This window comes from Dipodomys merriami, unplaced genomic scaffold, assembly GCF_024711535.1.
Source record: "Dipodomys merriami isolate MVZ:Mamm:240054 unplaced genomic scaffold, mDipMer1.0.p SCAF_188, whole genome shotgun sequence".
In the NCBI taxonomy this organism is placed as follows: Eukaryota; Metazoa; Chordata; class Mammalia; order Rodentia; family Heteromyidae; genus Dipodomys; species Dipodomys merriami.
The window spans coordinates 1,235,190-1,256,465 of NW_027203248.1; the positions used below are offsets into that span (position 1 = coordinate 1,235,190).

Here is a 21,276-nt window from a genome sequence, read left to right on the forward strand (position 1 = left end):
TGGCTCAAGTGGTAGGGCACTCGCCTTGAGCCAAAGAAGCTCAAGGACTGCACCTGGGCCCTGAGTGCAAGCTGCAGGACTGGTAAAAAAAAAAAAAAAAAAAAGCTTATTTAAGCCAGGTGTCATTGGCTCACAAATGTAATCCTAGCTATTCAGGAGTTGAGACTGAGGATCGTGATTCCAAGCAGGAAAGGTTGAGACTTTTATCTCCAATTAACTACCAGAAAACCAGAAATGGGGCTGTGGCTCAAAGTGGTAGAGTGCTAGTTTTGAGCACGAAAACTCAAAGAGCACCCAGGCCCTGAGTTCAAGCCCCATGACCACCACCACCACCAAACAGCTTATCCAATTCCATTAATATATCTACTGTTTTAAGTGTCGATGGTTCAGATACATCAAATCAATCTATTCCTGAGGAACTGTATCAAACCTGTTCTTATTCCTATTTGCCTCTTGGCAAATTTCTAATTATTATCTTGTCCTCATTTTAATTTTTTATGAAATAACTGTACAAAGTTTCAAAACTCAAATAGTATTAGAAGATATATAACAAAAACAGCAAACTCACATCTCATACTCATACAATTTCCTACTCCCTAAAGGTAACTGTTGTAACTCTTAGTACTACTTCTGCTACTTACTTCCAAATTTCTAAATAGTATTCTTGTGTTAGTTTTATTTTCAAATACAGGCATAATTTATTAACTTCCTACTGAAAAGATAAGGATTATTTCAAATGTGTTTATTCCTCTCCCTTCTCTCATCCTCGAAATAAGAGTGCTATCATCAGCAAACCAATATTATTTACTTCATTGTTACTGTAATAGTCTGCTTTACAATAAATGTATACTAGTGGGTACTATATATTGCTGTATATTTCTATTATAATATATATGACTTAGTTAATATATTATTATGTACCATTACATTTTCATTTTCACTACTAATCAATATTCTTTTTACGTATTATTACTGCTTAATTTGTTTTATCTACTTATCATAAATTGTTCTAAAATTCTCTTATATCATCAGGTTATCATTCTACTAGTTTGTCTTTCTTAAGACAGATGTTTTCTCTAGAACCTTTTGTCTTTGCATGTTTTTTTAAATTTTTATTTATTTTTTATTGTGAAAATACTGTACAGAGGAGTTACACTTAGATGGGCAAGATAATGAGTACATTTCTTATCAAGCATTGTAGCCTCCTCCTTTGTTTCCTCTTCTCATCCCTCCCCAGCCTCCCCCCCCCCCCCCGTCTTTCCATTTGTTTAGGAGTTATTTCCAAGCCTCTTACACAGCTGTCATTCTAGAACGTTGTTTGACAATCATCCTGCTCCATCCTGCTCATTCATTATTTCTTCCTTAGCTTAATCCACTTTTTACCCAAGCCTTCTTTTTTCTTTATTTCTTCCTTTTGGTGAGAACACATTATATAGTAGCTTCTTGAGAAAGAATGTTAAAATTGTGTGTGTGTGTGTGTGTGTGTGTGTGTGTGTTTGTGTGTGTGTGTGTCTGTGTCTGTGTGTTGGTACCTGAACTCAGGGTGTGGTGCTATCCCTTAGCTTTTCCCATTTAGGGTTAGCACTTTACCACACCTCCACTTTTACTTTTTTTTGCTATGTTGCACTTAACATCTGTTTCTAGTTCAGTGAAATTCTTCATAAGTTACTTCTTGTGTCCTTTTCTCTTTCTAAAATTCATATTTGTCAGTCAGATAAAACTTCCTTATCTTGCATTTAAATTCTCTTTGTATTCTGGAAGACTTTCCAAATGCCCAATCCCTGCTATTTAGTTTTTATATTTCTGCTACCATTTTTTAATTTTTAGGACTTCTTTGTTCTTTGAAGATTCGTGTTAAAATAGTGTGTTGATTTTAATAGCTTCTCTTAACTATCACTTTGTGAAATATTACTACTGCTTGCATCTCCTCTATTTTTCCAAGTTTTTTTCTCTTCCCATCTTTTGGATAACAGGTTATTCATTGCTATTTAAGAGCAAGGCACTAAAAAAGTAGGGTTCTTATCTGCTTTTAAAAGCTGGGACTTTTCCACAGGTAGATCTTTGTAAGGCTATCAAGGAAAAACTCCATCTGTTTTAGTTTTCTGTTAAAGTATAGATGCCAACTTCCCTGAATCTAGCAGGAAAGAGGACTTTCATGCTTTCTTCCCATTGGTTGTAGTTTCTTTTTTGGCCCTAAACACTGTGTGAGTTTTCATTTCAGCTCCTGATTTTTTTTTTCTTTTACATTACTGAGGCCTGAACTTGAGTTTCATGCTCTCACTTGGCTTTTTTGCCCATGGCTGGTACTCTACCACTTGAGCCATGCCTCCACTTTCAACTTTTTGATGGTTAACTGGAGATAAGAGTCTCCCAGATTTTTCTGCCCAGGTTGGATTTGAACCTCGATTCTCAGATCTTAACCTCCTAAAAGCAGCTAGGATTATATATGTGAGCCTTATCTTTTTCAAGGGTAAAAGAGAGTCAGCTGCTTAGAAGTGGAAGATGGAGGAGAAAATCTAGATGAGATGACTAAGTAGTCACCTTACAAACCTCCAGTTTATATTCCACATTTAATGCCACGCAAGTTCCAACCTGTGGAACAGCACAGTGCCTTCAGGTCCTAAAACTAACAAAAGTTGTAAAAGAAAAACTGTGAAAGAGAAAACTAAGGAAGCTCCAAATTTGACTTTCTCTTTATTGGTCTCAGGCTCAATGATGTATATTTTGCTGAGTGTTTTTCAGACTTTTCTAATTTGTCTTTCGCATAAAGTTAAACAAACATTATAATCCTCTGCTGACAACTGTCCCATCATTGAATTTTCTGCTTTCCTTCAAGCTGACAAAGTTTAAGCAAAGGACATTTTTTAAATTCCTTTTTTGGGCCTGACAAAAGTTTTTCCAAACAGGATTATAAACAGAGCTTACATTTTAACATCAGGATAAATGATGAATTATGTAACTCACTGGGTCATGATTTAGTATTTGGTATTTGTGTAGCACTGTTTCATTTTACTTATTCATTACTTCATCTCCATGTAAGTATTAAAGAATTCGGTAGCCTAATATTACTTAAAGTTTAAGCTTCTAATCTGTATTGTTATCAAATAGTTACTGTGTGCCAGGCATTGATATATGTATTTCTTACAGGAACCTTATAAGGGCGAATGGTATTGTGATAGGTGCTTAGAAGCTATTCTTGCTTTAAAAAAAAAGTTAACGTCTCAGTTGGGCCTGGAAAAATCCAAAGGAGAATGAAAAGCAGGATAGAAGCTTAGCAACCCTGCTTGCATCTGTGACCTTTGCTCTAAGTCTCTGTGGAATACAGGAAGAGACAGGATTGAGGAGATAACATCTTGTGGCCGGAGTTAAAGCTACTCTCCTGTTGGGTACAATGACCTTAAAAAAAAATTGTAACAAAGGCCCACATGACCACTTCTGATATAAACTGAGCAACTGGACCATATGTTGGGCCATAAAATCACACCCATGATTGGGACTGTTTAATAATTATGCACACCTCTCATCCTCTGCCTCCATTCTTCTCTATTTAAAGCTGTAACTCATGTTTGTACCTTGAAGATAAGCTGAAATTCGTAATTTGCCTCTTCCCACTGTGTGTCTGACACTGTGTCCTTTACCACTATTTATCTTTTCATGTACTGCATTCGGCAGAGATGTGATATGTGCTATCTCTGGACTTGAGTCTTAGAACACTGGTTAGCATTATCTTTCTTATGGTTAGGAACTGAGGCTTCAACAGCATATGTTTTCTCTCATATATGGAAGCTAGATCTAAAATACACCAGAACATGATCAATTAATTATACAGGACTCAAGGCATTCACACACAGTGAGACCAAAGGAGGATACTCTTAGGGGAGGAATACAAAGACTCAATGCCTATGTATCTCTGATCATATAAAATAATATTTATCAAAATGAACTCCAGGAAATTGATACAAGAAAAAAAATGAGGCTTCAAAAGAATGTAATTTACCAAAGTACAGATAATGTGAAACCAAGATTTCAAGTCAGGATTGACACCTTCAAATTGTATGCTATTCAACAACAAGGTATTCTGCTTTTGAATAAAATCATAATTTTATTTGAAATATAATGGCAAGAAGATCTATTTCTAGAATTATTGTGATGTGTTGATTATATACTTAATAAGCTCAAGATTGTAAAAATTCCAGAACCATTGAGAATCAACCTCCTCATTACCTTTGACAGCTCAAGACATAACTGGCATAATGAATTAATTTGCTTTCCTTATACCCTTGATAAATATTGCTAAAATGGTATCTTTATTTCCTGATCATATTGCTAAACAATATTCATTGGGGATATACTAGAAAATATAAAAATGACTTAAAGCTTGTCATGAGAGAAGGGAGTTGAAATATTCCTGCTGATGGTTTGAAAAGTAATTTCTTTCTTTTATTTTTGGGGTTTGAATTCAGAATCTCCTGCTTGCTAGGAAGGTATTCCATCATTGGTATTCACAACTGAAAAGTCTTAAAATTAGGCCTTTCCTAAAATATGCTATCTTTTTTTTCCTTCTGGTCATGAGGCTTGAACTCTGGGCCTGGGCACTGTCTCTGAACTTCTTTTGCTCAAGGCTAGTGCTCTACCACTTGAGCCACAGTGATATGTCCCATTTATTATCTTCAAACAGCTTAAAATCCTGTGACATTCAATTTTCATAATTTAAAGGGTGTAGGATTCTCATTGGATATGCAAAAAGCTTGATAAAAACTCATAGCCTCTCTAAAATCATAAATTTGCTGATGCTTGTCCTGAGGAAGTGGCTGTTGATTTAATTTTGGTTGTATTATATTGGTTGCATTGCATTTCTAATAATGTTGTGATCAATGGAAGCATTAATTCTGGTGCAATATAAAAATCAACTAGTAGTGTGCTGAAGTATAATGTATATAATTCATATATGTTATCCCACTTGGTGGGGGGGAGGACCATCCCTCCAATTTGTTGCTAAACCAAATGACTGGTAATGGACGGACCATGGAACAAAGTAATTGGGAACTGCTGCAGGCTTGCACATTTCCCATAGTGTGACATGATCTTACCTAGGTGATCCATATTCCTTTCCTTTTCTGTTACCTTTATTCATATTTGCATTGCCCTATTTTTGAAAGGCTTTGTTCTTAGGTAACTGTCATATTTCTCTCCAGGGAGTTGGTTGATAAAGACTTAATTAAACCAGTGGCATCCTGGAGCTGAAGGGTACCAGTTTGTGAGAAATACTTGCTACATAGGAATTTTGCAAACAGATTGTTAACTCTTAGTAGCTTGGAATCAGTTATGGAAGAGATGTTTACATCATGGAAATTAGCAAATACTGCTAATAAACCCCCTGTTAGGGTTTGAATATGAACTGTTTCCTGCAGGCTCAAGCTTTCACTGTTTGGTCACCAGCTGGTGGCACTATTTTGAAAGATTGTGGAAACTTTGGAAGATGGGGTTTGGCTGGACGAAATAGGTCACTGAGGTTGTGCTTTTAAAGGTTATACCTGACCCTCAGTCCCATCTTCTCTCTGCTTCCTGTCTGCCATGGGGAGAAAAGCTCTTCTTGTTATATGCTCCTGTGGCCAAGAACCTGGGGCCAAGAGACCATGCACTGAACCTCCTGAAATCATGAGCCAAAATAAATCCTTGTTCCCCTCAAGTCATTTCTGTCAACTATTTTGGCCATACCAATGAAGAAAGTTACCTAACAGGGCCCCACTTACCCCAACGAGAACAGGCCTATTGGACCTGTCTTACTACCCTTTCTAAGGGATCACATATCATCAGTAGGTACACCTGAAAACCACAATGAATTTCTTTGGTTGGATTTGTCTAATAGGAATAAATTATAGAAAAATAATTTACAGGACAGAGCATTCACTGCAAGCTGCCGGCAGGGAACCTCCGAGAATGCAGACCACCGCATGGCCTGCGCGGGATTGAGAGAGAGTTCCCTGGGCAGATGGGTGGTGGCCTCACAGGAAAAATAATTTAGAGGCACTGACTAAGGGTTACCACCTAGGCAAACAGCTAGACCATCTTGGTAAGAGCCAAGTCTATTGGCATATCACTAGGAATATGACAGAGAATTATAAAGTTAAAAAGATAATGCCTTTCTAGGCCAAGAAAGATTTCAATGGATATATGTACATGCATCAATCCTTCAAAACATAGTCATTCTATTACAGTTACCCATTACAGACTAAAGCAATGAATGAAATACAAGAATGGACCATGTCTTTTTCAATAAAAGAACAAAAATGTGTACCATCAGATGGTTTGGCAATAACTTAACCTGTATATTAAAAAACTAAATTTACTAAGAGTGTCTAGTGTATAGATCAAAGGTTTCAAAACCTGAAAATACTGTGGGTATAGATATCTACTGAAAGCTTTAAAAAAAAGTAAAACTGTTGGACTAGTAGTTAGAGAAAGGCCAACTCTGCTAGGTACAGCAATGCATACCTGTAACCCCAGCACTCCAGAGTTTGAGTCAGCAGGATTATAGGTCCAAGGAAAGCTTGGGCTACATAGTTCAAGGTTAGCTCAGAATACATAGGAAATCCTGTCTTAAAACAACAAAACTAGAATAACAACAACAAAAAACAAAGACAAACCTAAGTTACTGATATGTTAAAACTACATTTATTTATAGTTCTATAGAATTGGCTTAATGGTAATTAATAGGTTAGTATCTTTTCTGTGTATTTTTTCTATCTCTTTCCTCCCAAATACCAATTTCATACCTATAAGCTGTGTCTATCTAAAAGGATGCATCAATGCTAATCTACATGAGTTTTAGCAGATACTACTCACTTTTAAAGTATGCAGTTAAGGAAGTACTATTTGAAGGTCTCAAAGAGATTCTCCCAGTAACATATGGAATATCTACTGATTTCTTTTTACTGTAATTAGAAAATGATATTTGTAGCTATGTTCTTTTAAACATTTTGTCCATATAAAACAGTGCCTAGGAGCCTTTAGAAGAGATTGAGTTTATTTCTGAGTTACTTTCTGTAGGCTCAACAACACTTGAGAGAAATATAAATGCAACAAAGTAAAAATGTGAAAAAAAGTACTTTATAGAGAACACTATGGTATGTGACTAGAAGAATTCTGGCTTACATTTAACTAATTCTAAAAACATAGAGTGTAAAAATAAATAATAGATTCTAGGAACTAGAATTAGAGCAATGCTTTGAATTTGTTGTCACAGTTGTTTACTGTAGGAGAAATATAGTGCTGTCAAAGCGTGTCACATTAATGAATACATTTTATATGTAGAGTTCAGTTAAGTATTCTCTTACAAACTTGTACTCATTAAAATACATCAGTGAATTCATTTGACAAAAAATAAAATCAACATTGGCTTCAAAGCAGGTACTTCTGGAAGACTCAACTGTAGAAAAGCATAAAGGACAGAGGCAATGCATGGGACTTCACTGTTTGTGTAAATATAGATGATTCATTTGCTACTACGCAGAGAAATCAGGGAAAGGTGGGGCTCAGTTGTAGCACATGGCTTGGAAGATTATCTTCAATGTCTTACTGCTGACCTAAATGAGCACCTACTGTCCAACAGGAGCTACACAAGACAAGGGTGTGTAAATCTCATTGTCAGAAGGCCTGGGGGGTGGGGGTGGGGGGGTGACTCAAAACTGCTAAAGTACATACGTAGTAGTGACATGTAGTAAACCCATTTTGCCACTAGATGGAGATCAGGTCATTTCCACCAGTGACAAGGAACCCTGCTTATAGTCAGCAAATTTAAGTAGGGTACCAATTACTTTTTTCTCACTACTTCTATGAGGGTCATTTTCCAAGTTCCAAAGTTAGAAGCAGACCTGTGCTGAGTTAGGTGTCCAAAATGAGGCACTTTGAATGATCAAAAAGGAAAGGAACTGTACAAGAGAAATAGATCTGGCTGAACCATCTTGCAAATAGTAAGAGTAGGCCTACATAAGAGGTTTAAGTACATTGTTTCAGTAGTTACCAAGAGGCTTCACAAAAACTTAAAACAATGGCAGACTGGACAATTCATCCCTATCATTTAACATAAAGATCTATGTTCACCATTTGTTTCTTGTCTGAGTATGTATATAAGTATGTATATTTGGAATCAACCAAAATGGAACTGTATGTATAAAAGAAGAACACGAACAAATGGCTATCCTAGTTTTCCAAGTGAATCTGTCATTTAATTCTGATCTGAATAACTTTATTACTAATTGTGTCTAATTTCTGAAAAAATTTGAACTTTGAGCTAGGATGATAAAACTAGTTATTTCCTAGAAAATATTGCATTTAGGAAAAGTTCAGATAATAATACTGTACAATGTAGCCAAATATTTTAGTCATTCTTGAGATGTTAGATACTATAATGTTATTCAATTCTAACTTAGCTATATATTGCTATGCTATTTGTTCTTTGAATAAGTACTGATTTGTATACATGTAAGCATAAAATAATTTGTGACAGTTGAAAGAATTCCAGTTGTGATCAAATAACTTCAATTACCTATAGCACACTTAGATCTAAGTGTGAGTAGCAACAAAGATCAATGCTGTGTACTAGGACACTATGCTAGGAGCTGGGAAAACAAAGAAGTCTTTAGAAGAGAAGAACTCTGGTGACAACATAAGAAGAGGTTAAGTTTGGAGACAATTAAGAACCATTATGAAACTCATGAGCAAAGGTTATTTATAAAGTCCTTTTGAGGAAAAAAAAGGACAGCTTTAAGTCACAAAGCTTGACCACTGGAAAATGTGACCTTTGATTTTTTTACAACATATGAGCAAGTCAAATAAAGTAGATGAAATTCAAATACAAAAGTATTTACAATTAGGCCTCAATGACTAGAGGACAGAAACAATTCAAAGAGGGAAGAAATTAGTGTTTAGAATAATAGGAGAGGAAATCCTATGTAATTAATTCTCAAATATTGTTTTGGATGGTGGATAGGTATGGAGAAGGATTCCTGTGCTATGTCAATACTTCATTGTACCACATTCTATGTTTATTTTAGAGCAATATGTTTGCTTTAATTAAAGTGATATCTTGTTGTGCCTTCAAAAGGACATGCAATTGCTTGCTGACTTGGATTGAGATTTCCAAAACAGACTTTTAAGTCTTCAAGTATCTAACAGAAAGGTGCATTTCATCTACCCACATAGGTATTTCTGTTTTGATTGCAAAATAATCATATAAAATAGTAATTATTAGCCGATTACTGATGTAATAATTGGTGGAAGTATCTTACTGACTGGCTCTTTGGCAGAGTAACCATTCTGGCAGGAAGGTACCTTTTCTTTTGGTAAATAAGAATGATATGTAGGGGGCTGGGAAGGTGGCTCAGTGGTAGAGCGCTTGCCTTGTATGCTAGAGGCCCTGGGTTCGATTCCTCAACACCACATAAGCAAAAAGAAAAAGCTGGAAGTGGTGCTGTGGCTCAAGTGGTAGAGCACTAGCCTTGAGCTGAAGAGTTGAGGGACAGCGCCCAGGCCCAGAGTTCAGGCCCACGACCGGACCCCCCCACCAAAAAAAAGAATGATATGTAAACAAGGGAAGCTTTATTTTGAAATCAAAATTTTAAAAATTACCAACCAATCCTTTTATTCTGTGCTTCCTATAGACTATGATGCCTTACTCATTCTTCCACACAATAGCCGGGAGGAGCTGGCTGAGTGATGCCTGGGATGGTTGGGTTTCCTTTGGCTTTGGTGGCCTTTCCCATGTTCTCTTCATGGCAAGTTGTGTCAACTCATACTTAACTGCTAACCTTGAATTATCTGGTTCGCAGGCAATTGATAAAAGCTCTACTGGATGCATATTTTGCTAACTTTCTCTTGTCTAGAGGTTGCTTTTCAAATTATCTTTAAGTACTTGTACAAAGGGGTTTCAATTGAACATGTCAGTTTATGAGTACAATGTATCTTGATAATCTAGAGGTTTCTATGAGTCTGCTATGTGCCAGATTCTTAGTGTTTCTGTTGCCTAAGTAGCTAGGAGATGTGTTGATGGTTGCAGTGAAAGCAAGAACAGATACAAAGATGGTGCTAGAAACTGGCCAATGTGTCAGGTTAAAAAATGTAAGTTGAGCCGGGTACAGGTGGCTCATGCCTGTAATCCTAGCTACTCAGAAGGCTGTGAGATTTGAGGATTAGTGTTCAAGGCCAGCCCAGGCAGGAAAGGCTGTGGAACTCTTATCTCCAATAAATCACCAGAAAACTGAAGCAGCGCTGTAGCTCAAGTGATAGAGCACTAGCCATGAGCTGTGGTAGAGCACTAGCCTTGAGATGAAGAGCTGCAGGACAGCACTCAGGCCCAGAGTTCACGCCCCATGACTGACAAAAAAAAGAAACTAAGTTGATGATTGTATTTGTGTGTTGTCATGTCAGGAACTTGCATGTTTTAACAAAGGCATATTTCTACTTTCTCACATCTATACTATTAGACTTGTTTTTTTCTTAACTTATGAATCTAAAGATTACTTTAGCTATTTAAGCAACTATATTTGAATGCTTGAGCCAATTTTCCCAATTGTGTGTTTTGAATTAAATTCAAGTGCTACCTGTATATGTTGGTCACCATCCTGCCCCATCATGTTCCTCCACTCCAGGAGTGATTGCTGCAGACGTTCCAGTCCAGTTTCCCAGAGCCTGACACACCCTCCCATGTCAACAGTAACGATGCCACTTTTGTTCCATTCAGCCAGCAGTGCATCGGTATCCGAAATAGCAGATAGCCACGTGGTATATGGTGAGAGAGAGCTGGGGCTGAAAAGGGAATCCAAAGTGCAGCTAAGAAACCATAAACACAAAGCACATGATACATTTGCTATGTCTTTTTCTGTTAAAATGTGTGTTCACAACTGGATGTTGGTACCTCACGCCTGGAATCCCAGCTACTCAGGATCATGGTTCAAAGCCAGCCTGCGCAGGAAAGACCATGAAACTCTCATCTCCAGTTAATTACCAAAAAGCCTAGAGCTGTGGCTCAACTGGTAGAGTTCAAATTAGCCTTGGACAAAAAAGGTCAGGTACAGTGCTCAGGCACAGAGTTCAAGCCCCAGAAAACACAAAAACTGAGTTTGCAACATCATTAGTTTCTTTATATTTGCTCTTATCTATATCACAGCTTGGGGAAGTAATGAGGATAAGTGAAATTAAAAAAACAACAACACTGAATTTGTAAACTTAAGATAATAATGAATTTGAAAAAAAGGATTTTTGCTGGGTGTGGGCTCAAGCTTATAATCCTAGCTAGTTAGAAAATAATAGATTGGGCAGCTCATTGTTCAAGTTCAGCCTAGGTTAAAAAGTTAGTGAGATCTTCCTTTCAACAACAAAAAAAAGCTGGGCCTGCTTGTTCATAGCTATAAGGCCAAAGACCTGAGATCCTATCTCCAAAGTAACAAAAACAAAAAGGGTGTGGCACAGTGTTAGAGTTCCAGCCTAGCAAACTGAGGGCTTTGAGTTCCAATTCCAATGCTGCTAGAAAATAAAATAAAAAATTGAAATAAATAAATTGAAAATTCACATAATGAAGCTGAAGTGATTTAGAGTCACTAAACTTGCCATAAAGAATTTATTACTGACTAAATGCTTGTGTCCCACCAAATTTACATGGTGAAACCCTAGCCTTCCGTTTAACGTTAAAAGGACATAAGGTCTTAGGTGGTGATTAGATTCAGACAAGATAGTATTGGCAGAATCCTCACAATGGGACTGTTCAGATAAGAAGTGTCCACAGGCTGTGTGTGTTCCACAATAAGAAGTCAGCCATCTGCAAGAGTCCTCACTGGGAGTTGAACTGGCTGCTACCTCCATCTTGGCTTTCTCAGCTTCTAGATCATGACAAAGAGCAGTTACATAAGCCATGGAGCTGGTGGTCTTTTGTCATAGCAGCCTTGAACTAAAAAGAGATAAGATACCAACAGATCCACTTGTAACAAACAAAAATAGTATCATTTTCCTTGTGGACCCCAGATGATACTAGCAATTTACTGTTAGGAAGACCAGGCAACTTATCCCTTCCCCCAGCTGCCCTGGTAGACTCACTCCTGACACATCTATGGGAATGTTTTATGTTTTAAATATGCTTTCCAATAGATTCAGATTTTATTTTTGTCTTTGCTAACCTAGAAAGTGATGTGAACCTATAATAAGGAATTCATAGAGTTCATGAATTATGTATTATTATTTGCAGTAGCAGGGTTTGAACTTGGGGCCTTACACACTTGCTAGGCAGGCACTCTATCAACCACTGGAATCATGCCCTGCCATTATTTCATGTATTATATATTTCACATTTGTTTCTTATATTCTATTTTGGATATACATATCCATGGCTATAAGAAGTATAAAAATCATATTTTAAGGCTTTTACTATGTTTCCACTGGACAGTGCCTCTCTACATGAATGAATTATGGTGCCCAGTTGGTATTGGCTGTACACACAGCTGCTCTTTCAAGATTTCTTCATGGCAAGCAGAATGTGTGGCCTATTTTTAAAAAAAATTTAAAAAAACACTGACACAGTGAAGGAGAAACTAACAGAACATTAGAAAAAGTATTAATGCTTTAGAGATGTAAAAACTAGATATTCTTTGCTTTTATTATGAAATAATCATCTGTTTTAATGAGATACAACTAAGAAAGAATAAGATTTTCCCTTAAATGACTAAAAGTCATTTTTTATTAAGCCAGCACATTAAGGTGTTCCAAGACATTATACTAATATATATTGGAAAAAAGAAATCTCTTTCTTAGAATAATGATTTCATCTTTCATACTTTTTGAATCTGATTAACAGTCCCAGGAAATGAAACTGTGCTGCTGAGTTATTTGTACTGTTATGTTGAGCTATTTTCTTCTGGGTTTGGAGAAGGGAGTTTGGTGTTACTTTAGATGACTGACAGGCTCCTGGGCAGAAGGAGTATGTCAGGTAGGGATTTACCCACTGGGATGTGGATGACCAGACACAGGGGAGAAAGTGCATGAGAGATGGGGATATGATCTTAACCCAGACAATAGTGGAGAAGAATTGGAGAAAGAAGCTCTAGCCTGCAGGGAACGGTAGGGAAAAGGGAAGGAAAAGACAAAGAAGCACCATGTCAAGCAGATCAAAGAAGGTACAAGCTTAGCTTGAGAGAGGAGACAAGCCATGGATGCACCCAAGGCAGGTTACATACTATCCTACAGTTAAGGACACATGCATTCTTCAGGGATCTTCAAGGACAGGTGAGCATTATTGTTTCTACTTTTGTATGACAAGCCTCAGTAGTTTAAAGGCTTCGCTGCATGGTTGGACAATGACAGAAGCAATGAATGGTAATGAATCCCATTCTAAATCTCTGGGAATCCTTTAGCTACGGCATGACTTCATGACTAAGGAAACAGTAACACATTTAGAAACAACATTAAACAAATGCTATTTAAAATTCTTTGACATTTTTGAATGCAAAAAACTAATACATAAAGTTAATAATTTTTAAATTTTCTGCAATACTAGCAATGCCATTTCTGGTGCAGAAAAACTTAGCACAAGAACCAATCAAACAAAAGAGGATGAAAGCTAGAAATTTAATATTAAGACTTATACATATGTAAAATATTTTACAATACTTGAATATATTTTTCCAAAATGGAAATAAAAATGCCACTAAAGCATGCAGAAGAATAGTAAGAAATACACCAATTATAACTTGGGGGAAAAAAAGAGATCACTATTTTTTTTTTTGTCGGATGTGGAGATTGAACTCTGGGCCTGGGTGCTGTCCTTCAGCTCTTCAGCTCAAGGCAAGTGCTCTACCACTTCAGCCACAGAGCCACTTCCAGCTTTTTTTGTTTATGTGGTGGTGAGGAATCAAACCCAGGGCCTCATGCATGTGAGGCAAGCACTCTACCACTGAGCCACCTTCCCAGCCCCAGAGATCACTATTTAAGGAAGCAAAAAGCATGCTTCCATTCAGCATCCTTGGTAAGAACTTGGTTCATTTTTTAAAATGACATATCAAGCTAAGATCAAAGGTAAAATTAATTACCTGGGAATGGGGATATATCTGAGTTTCTTTGATTGAAGATCAGTAACTTCTATATAACCAGCTGTCTCTGGGGGGGTGACACCTGCAACAAGTCAGGACATGAGTCAAGTATTAAATGACTACTTGATACCAAAGCAGAACTCAAGAATGTTTGCATGCTGCTAAAGCTGAAGGAAGTTAGAGTAGAATTCTGGGACCTATTTGACAAGATACTAGGTCAAGTCTTGGCTAGACTTTGAAAATTATGACTCCTTCCAGGAAATACAAGGATGGTAAAAAGAAAAAAGCCTATTAGGCTGTAATTCTTAATTAATTTATTTATTTTTATTTTTTTAATTGTAAAGATACTGTACAAGAGGGGTTACAGTTACATAAGTAAGGCAATGAGTACATTTCCTCTTGAGCATTGTTGCCCCCTCCTTTGCTTTTCCCCAGCCATCCCATCCTTTCCCTTCCCACCTCCTTAACTCCTCCTTCTGCCCCTTCCCCTCCCCACCCCAAGTTGTAGAGTTTGTCTTTTTAGCATAGTGTCTTGTACATCTCATTGTTACAACGGGTCAGCCTGTATCCTTGTCTTAGCATTTTGTTATTTCCCCTCCCCAAATTAGAAAAATATATACACAAGATGCAGGGCACATTGCAACAATGAGATGTACAAGATGCTAAGTTAAAAAATGAACTTTACAGGGGGGGGGATTGGGTGGGGAGGGCGGGGGAAGGCTGGGAAGGGATGTGAAGGGTAAACAAAGGAGGAGGCTGCAATGCTTGATAAGAAATGTACTCATTATCTTGCCCATGTAATTGTAACCCCTCTGTACAGTATGTTCACAAAAAATAAAAATAAAAATTAAAAAAAGTGAACTTTACGGTTTAGGTGGGGGGAAAGGGGGAGAGTATAGTTGAGGAGGTGGGAGGGAAGGGATGGTAGGGGAATCAAATACAGTTAAAAGGAGTTATACCAATAGGGAAGAACATATGAAAGAAACAAAAGAACTCACATAGTACATTAAAAACAACAGCAACAAAGTTAAATCCTCTTGTGTCTCTGTCTTGGGGTTTATTTTGCTTATCTTTTATGGTCATATGTGCACAGCTTTTGACCCTTTCTACTTGTCTGGTAAGGTTGTCCTAGACGTTTACTAGTTATTGAAAATAAGGGAAACCATGGGACCTGTTTCTTTGGGCCTGGCTTACTTCACTTGATATAATTTTTTCCAAGTCTTTCTATTTCCTTTTTTTTTTTAATTTTTTTAATTTTTGGGTCCAGTCGTGGGGCCTGAACTCTGGGCCTGGGCTCTGTCCCTCAGCTCTTCAGCTCAAGGCTAGCGCTCTACAACTTGAGCCACAGCACCACTTCTGGCTTTTTTCTTTTTGCTTATGTGGTGCTGAGGAATCGAACCCAGGGCCTCATGAATGCAATGCAAGTACTCTACCTCTGAGCCACCTTCCCAGCCCCAGTCTTTCTATTTCCTAACAAATGGGGCAATGCCATTCTTTCTGATGGAGGCATAGAATTCCATTGTGTATATACACCATATTTTCTTGATCCATTCATCTACTGAGGGGCATCTGAGTTGGTTCCATATCTTAGCTACGGTAAATAACGCTGCAATAAACATAGTTGTGCTGGTAGCTTTAGTATGGCCTTGTTTGTGAGCATTTGGGTAAATGCCCAAAAGGTCTGCTGGGTCATAGGGGAGCTCTATGTGGAGTCTTTTGAGGAACCTCCATACTACTTTCCAAAGTGGCTGAACAAGTTTATACTCCATCAACAATGCAGTAGGGTTCCCTTTTGGCCACATCCTCTCCAGCATCTGTTATTATTAGATTTCTTGATTATAACCATTCTAACTTTGGTGAGGTGGAATCTCAATGTTGTCTTGATTTGCATTTCTTTTATGGCTAGAGAGGTTGAGCATTTCTTCATGTGTCTATTGGCCATTCTTATTTCCTCTTCAGAGAAGTCTCTCTTTAAGTTTTTAGCCCATTTATTAATCGGGTGGTTGTTTGAGGATTTGTTGTTGGGGGATTTAATTTTTTTAGTTCTAAGTATATTTTAGATATGAGACCCTTGTTCGTTGTATGGCTAGGGAAGATCTTATCTCAATCCGTGGGCTTTCTATTGATCTTGCTAGCTATGTCTTTTGCCATGCAGGAGCTCTGCCATTTCATGCAGTCCCATTTGCCTAACCTTTCTTTGATTTGTTCTGTGTCTGTGTCTCTATTAAGAAAGTTTCAGCCTGTGCCAAGGAGCCCTAGAGTTTCTCCTATTCCTTCCTGTAATGTTTTCAGGGTATCTGCTTTGACTTTGAGGTCTTTGATCCATTTGGAGTTGATTCTGATTCAGGGTGATATATACGAATGTAGCTTTAGTTTTCTACAGGTGTTTAATCAATTTTGCCAGCACCATTTACTGAAGAGGCTGACTTTCTTCCATTCTATTTTTTTTTTTTAGCTCCCTTGTCAAAGATTAGGTGGCTATAGGCCCGTGGGTTCATTTCTGGGTCTTCAGTCCTATTCCATTGGTCCTCGGGTCTCTTCTTATGCCAGTACCAAGCTGTTTTAATTACTATGGCTTTGTAGTAGAATTTGAAGTTTGATATTGATATTCCTCCAGCACTGTTCTTTCTGCTAAGGATTGTTTTTGAAATTTGGGGTCTTTTATTGTTCCATATGTATTTTTGGATGGCTTCTTCTATTTCATTGAAGAATGAGGTTGGGATATTGATAGGTATCACAGTGATTTTTTAGATAGCCTTGGGAAGTATTGCCATTTTCACAATGTTAATCCTCCCAATCCAGGAGCATAGGAGGTTTTTCCACTTCCTTAGTTCTGCTTTAATTTCCTTTTTCAAGTTTTTAAAGTTTTCATCATAGAGGTCCTTCACTTCTTTAGTTAACTCCTAGTTATTTTATTTTTTGTAGGACTATTACAAAAGGAGTTGCTTTCCTGATTTCAGCCACGTCTTCTCGTTATTGATATATAGGAAAGCCATTGATTTCTGAGGGTTAATTTTATACCCTGCTACTTTGCCAAAGTTTCAAATAAGCTTGAGTAACTTGGAAGTGGAGTTCATGTGGTTATTTAAATAGAAGATCATGTCATCTGCAAAGATGTACTTCATCTTTCCCTATTTGGATGCCCTTTATGTTTGCATCTTTTCTTATTGCTTTAGCTAGGCATTCTAATACTAAATTGAAGAGGAGTGGAGAGAGCAGACATCCTTGTCTCATTACTGAATTTAGAGAAAATGGCTTTAGCTTTGTGCCATTAGGTATAATGCTGGCTGTAGGTTTGTTATACATAGCCTTTATTATATTGAGGAATGATCCATGGATTCCTAGTTTTTCCAGAGCTTTCATCATAAAGGGGTGTTGGATCTTGTTAAATTCTATATCTATTGAGATAATCATACGGTTCTTATTCTTGTAGGCTGCAATTCTTTATTATCTGAAAATAGCCTGTTGTTTTTCCCACTATCTTTATTTCCCCAAAGGGGTCAATGATTCGGCAGTTAGAGTTTATTTGAAAATATGTTATCATTTTAATTCTGTCTTTGATCTTAGGATGTCACAATGTGCTTCATTGGGATTGCACGATGTGGCAGAATTAGCACTCAGTTCATAATCATACTAACCTGATGTAGAGTCCTGCTCATGTTTCTTAGGAGTGATATACTGGTTGTTTCCTGTTTGAGAGATGAGGAAGCAGAGGCTTTCCAGAGGTCAGATAATAATGGGACTTGCTTGAGGAGACTTGGCTGGACAGAGATGGAGGTGATTTTGTCTCACACAAGCCCTAGCTGAGCTAGCTTTAGGTTAGCATCTATTTATAAAATAGCCCCATTTAACATAACCTCGGCAACTAAGGCATCTGAATAAAAAACAAACAACAAGATTCATCTACATCAAATCTGTCTTTAAAGATTTTTGCCTATTTTCTGTTTTTCTGTCTTTCTGTTTTCCTATCTAATTTTTATTTAATTTTACATTGGAATGAGGTACTCAGGATGTCCACACTGAATTCATTCAATCAAAATAACAAATGACATTTTTATTTCATGTTTGAAGTTTAAAGTACTTTTTAACAGGCATTCTGTAAAAAACCAACGTATTGGGGGCTGGGAAGTTGGCTCAGTGGTAGAGCGCTTGCCGTGAATGCCTGAGGCCCTGGGTTCGATTCCTCAGCACCACATAAGAAAAAAGCCGGAAGTGGTGCTGTGGCTCAAGTGGTAGAGCACTAGTCTTGAGCTGAAGAGCTGAGGGACAGCACCCAAGCCCAGAGTTCAGGCCCCACGACCGGACCCCAAAAATAAAATAAAATAAAAAGACACCTTTAAAAAAAATGTATTTCTTAATTGTTCAACAGACATGTTTGAGTTTAGTTTGTACCATATATCCTAAGAACCACTTGGGAAGAGACAGAGATGTTGTCTTACAGTACTCACAGAATAAGAAGGAAGGTTTCCTTTTATTCTTTTTTAAAATAGTTTATGTGAGTCATTATTTCATTTGCATAATATATATAAGTACTGACTATATTTCTCCATTACCCACTTTTATCCCCACTCCTACTGTTCCCCTTCCTATTTAATAGTCCTCCTACTTTCATGTCTTTCTCTGTGTGTGCGTGTGTGTGTGCGCACACACACACACAAACTTGTATTTATTTGTTTGAAATGTCTTCTCTTTCTCTATAAGCCACTATAGGCCTTTGAAGAGTTGGAAAGAATCCCATGGTGGAAAATCTGGATCTTGAGTCAGGTCTGAGTGGAAGGGAAAGTCAAGGGAAGGTTCTAGGTGGCTAAGGAAGAAGAGAAGGAGATATGCAAAGGATGGGTAAGTAAGAAGAGTTACTGTGTAATCTGACCACCCTGCTAGACTGGGTATGCACATAGCCACAAATAAGTGAGAGTATTTATTTTAACATACACACATAATCTGCATTGTACTGTATAGGATATAAGGCAATCTTGGATAAAGGTTTACAACATATATCTTATTTTACAATTCTTGCTACTAAAGCCTAGGTGAAGTAAGTTCAATTATTTATAGACCAGGATTCTTTTCCCAAAATGACCAGTTATTGAAACTGATGGGATGACTAGACATGCCTCACTAACCAAGTTAAACATTTTGCTTGCAGACACTTAAAAAAATCAGAATGCTTTTTAGTTTTCCCATGATAGCAACATAAATCAACTAATTTTTAAGAACTTTTTTTTCTCTATTTTTCTTTTCTTTTGCTGTGCAAATTGATTTCATAGCATAGGGGTTGAGAAAATGCATTAGTGGTTTGTGTCTGCTATTTAAGAAGGAGAAAGTAAGAATTTTATTCCTAGTATATTAAAAAGTATTTTTTGGATTAAGGAAGTGAAAACAGTAGCCAGGTTTTCCTCCAAACTTATCCAAATGCTTGTCCATTCCTTCTAAATGTTTCCACATTTCTATTCCATGATAATCCAGGTGGATTTCAAAGAGAAGTGTAGGTTGTATTTAGGGATTAGTTCACTGGCCATTAAAGGGAAGTCACTGCTGCAGTGTTGATCATTCAGTTCCCATGAACAGGGGAACAGTTTATATGCAAGACGTAGAAAGGCTGTCAGGCTAGTTAACCAAGAAAAATTTCAAAGAGAAGATGAGATTATGCTAAAAATTAATTTCTTCTAGAAATGTAATTTGATGCATACCTATTAACTATTAGGTTTAATGCACTTCTACTGTATTTGTAGATAAATAGAGTGGGTATATAATAGTAAGTTTCAAATTAGGATGCTTTCCAGAGACCTCCTCCTTCACACTCCTGGAACAACTGTTGAGACCCCTGTGTGAGTGCAGTAAGTTTTCACCACAGTGCCACAAGCATACACCATGTAGAGACAAGGGAGAGCTTTCAAAACACACCTGGGTCTCTCTTGCTAATTCTAACCTTCTAGAATGATCTACATAAATATCAAGTTATAAATATCAAGTAATAATGACAAACTCAATGCCCTCTACCAAAAGCAAGATACCTTTGGTAAATGAGGAGTTGGTAAGTTCTTACCTTTTGAGTAGATGTCCTTTAGAGGGACTTCTCCTGGGGGTAAAATCCTGACTACTTGATTAGTATCTATGAGAGTCACACAATTGCTCTGTCTTGGAGTTCCAGTTTTCTTCTTTCCTCCATAGAATGCTAGGTCTGTGCTACTCTGTTTATGCAATGATGATGGCCTCTTCCAAGAGTAAACTTCACTGGGGGACTGAAAAAAACAAAGAAGAAAAAAGAGATATTAAAAAAAAAAAGAAGGTGTCTCTTTGAATACATCAACACTCGGTTAAGAGCTGTGTCTCTGCTTTTCTGCTTATCTGTTTTGCTTTTTGTCTGCTTATCTGCTTGCTCACTCACTCAATAAAGCTCTGCTAAGTTTTCTTACAAAAAAAAGAAGAAAAGAGAGATTAAAGTAATAGTATACTATACTCACCCCAACTTTTAGTGTAACCCTTTAAGAGTTTCACACACATAAGAAAATCACATTATCCCTCAGCCTTTTTGAATTTAGTCCAGAAGATGGCTGCTCCACCGATCATTATAGCCTAGACAAGTGTGAAATGTATAGGCCATTTTTTTTGTTTTGAAATAAATTACAATTAAAAGAAAATACAGCAGAATAGAGTGTCAGTGGACTCACATCTATAATCCTAGTAAGAGGCTCCATCTTCAAATAACCAATAAAAAACTGGGTTGGAGGAAAAGCTCAAAGTGAAAAGTACCATCCAAGCAAACAAACTAACAAAGTACAAGGCCCTGAGTTCAAAATCCACTATTGACAAAAAGTAATATAAGTGACACTTATGTATCTAACTTTTGGCATAAAGAAGAAAACATGACAAACTTTTAAAGCCCTTGGAGTGGCCTTTCCTAACCACATGTCTTTGTCTCTTATGAGTTTAACCATTTTCTTATGCATGACTTTAAATTTTTACCATATGAATTTGTCCTTCCTAATATCATAAGGCATATTTTTCCTATGTTTTCTTTGAAAGTCTTTTTTTTTTTTTGTCAGTTGTGGGGACTGAACTCTGGGCCTGGGCACTGTCCCTCAGCTCTTCAGCTCAAGGCTAGCACTCTACCACTTGAGCCACAGTGCCACTTCCAGGTTTTTTCTGCTTATGTGGTGCTGAGGAATCGAACCCAGGGCCTCATGCATGCAAGGCAAGC

The 21,276-nt window shown here is 37.3% G+C and overlaps 1 protein-coding gene across 2 annotated transcripts in view; it reads right to left on the reverse strand.

The window, feature by feature from the left end:
• Window positions 1-21,276, reverse strand: part of Vwa8 (von Willebrand factor A domain containing 8) — a 281,922-nt gene that overhangs the window by 74,706 nt on the left and 185,940 nt on the right. For both annotated transcript variants that reach the window (XM_070026692.1, XM_070026693.1), the window contains exons 35-37: window positions 20,122-20,317; window positions 14,076-14,157; window positions 10,602-10,806 (exon numbers count right to left, since the gene is read on the reverse strand). In XM_070026692.1, the coding sequence (XP_069882793.1) occupies window positions 10,602-10,806; window positions 14,076-14,157; window positions 20,122-20,317 (483 nt within the window). The remainder of the gene's footprint in view (window positions 1-10,601; window positions 10,807-14,075; window positions 14,158-20,121; window positions 20,318-21,276) is intronic.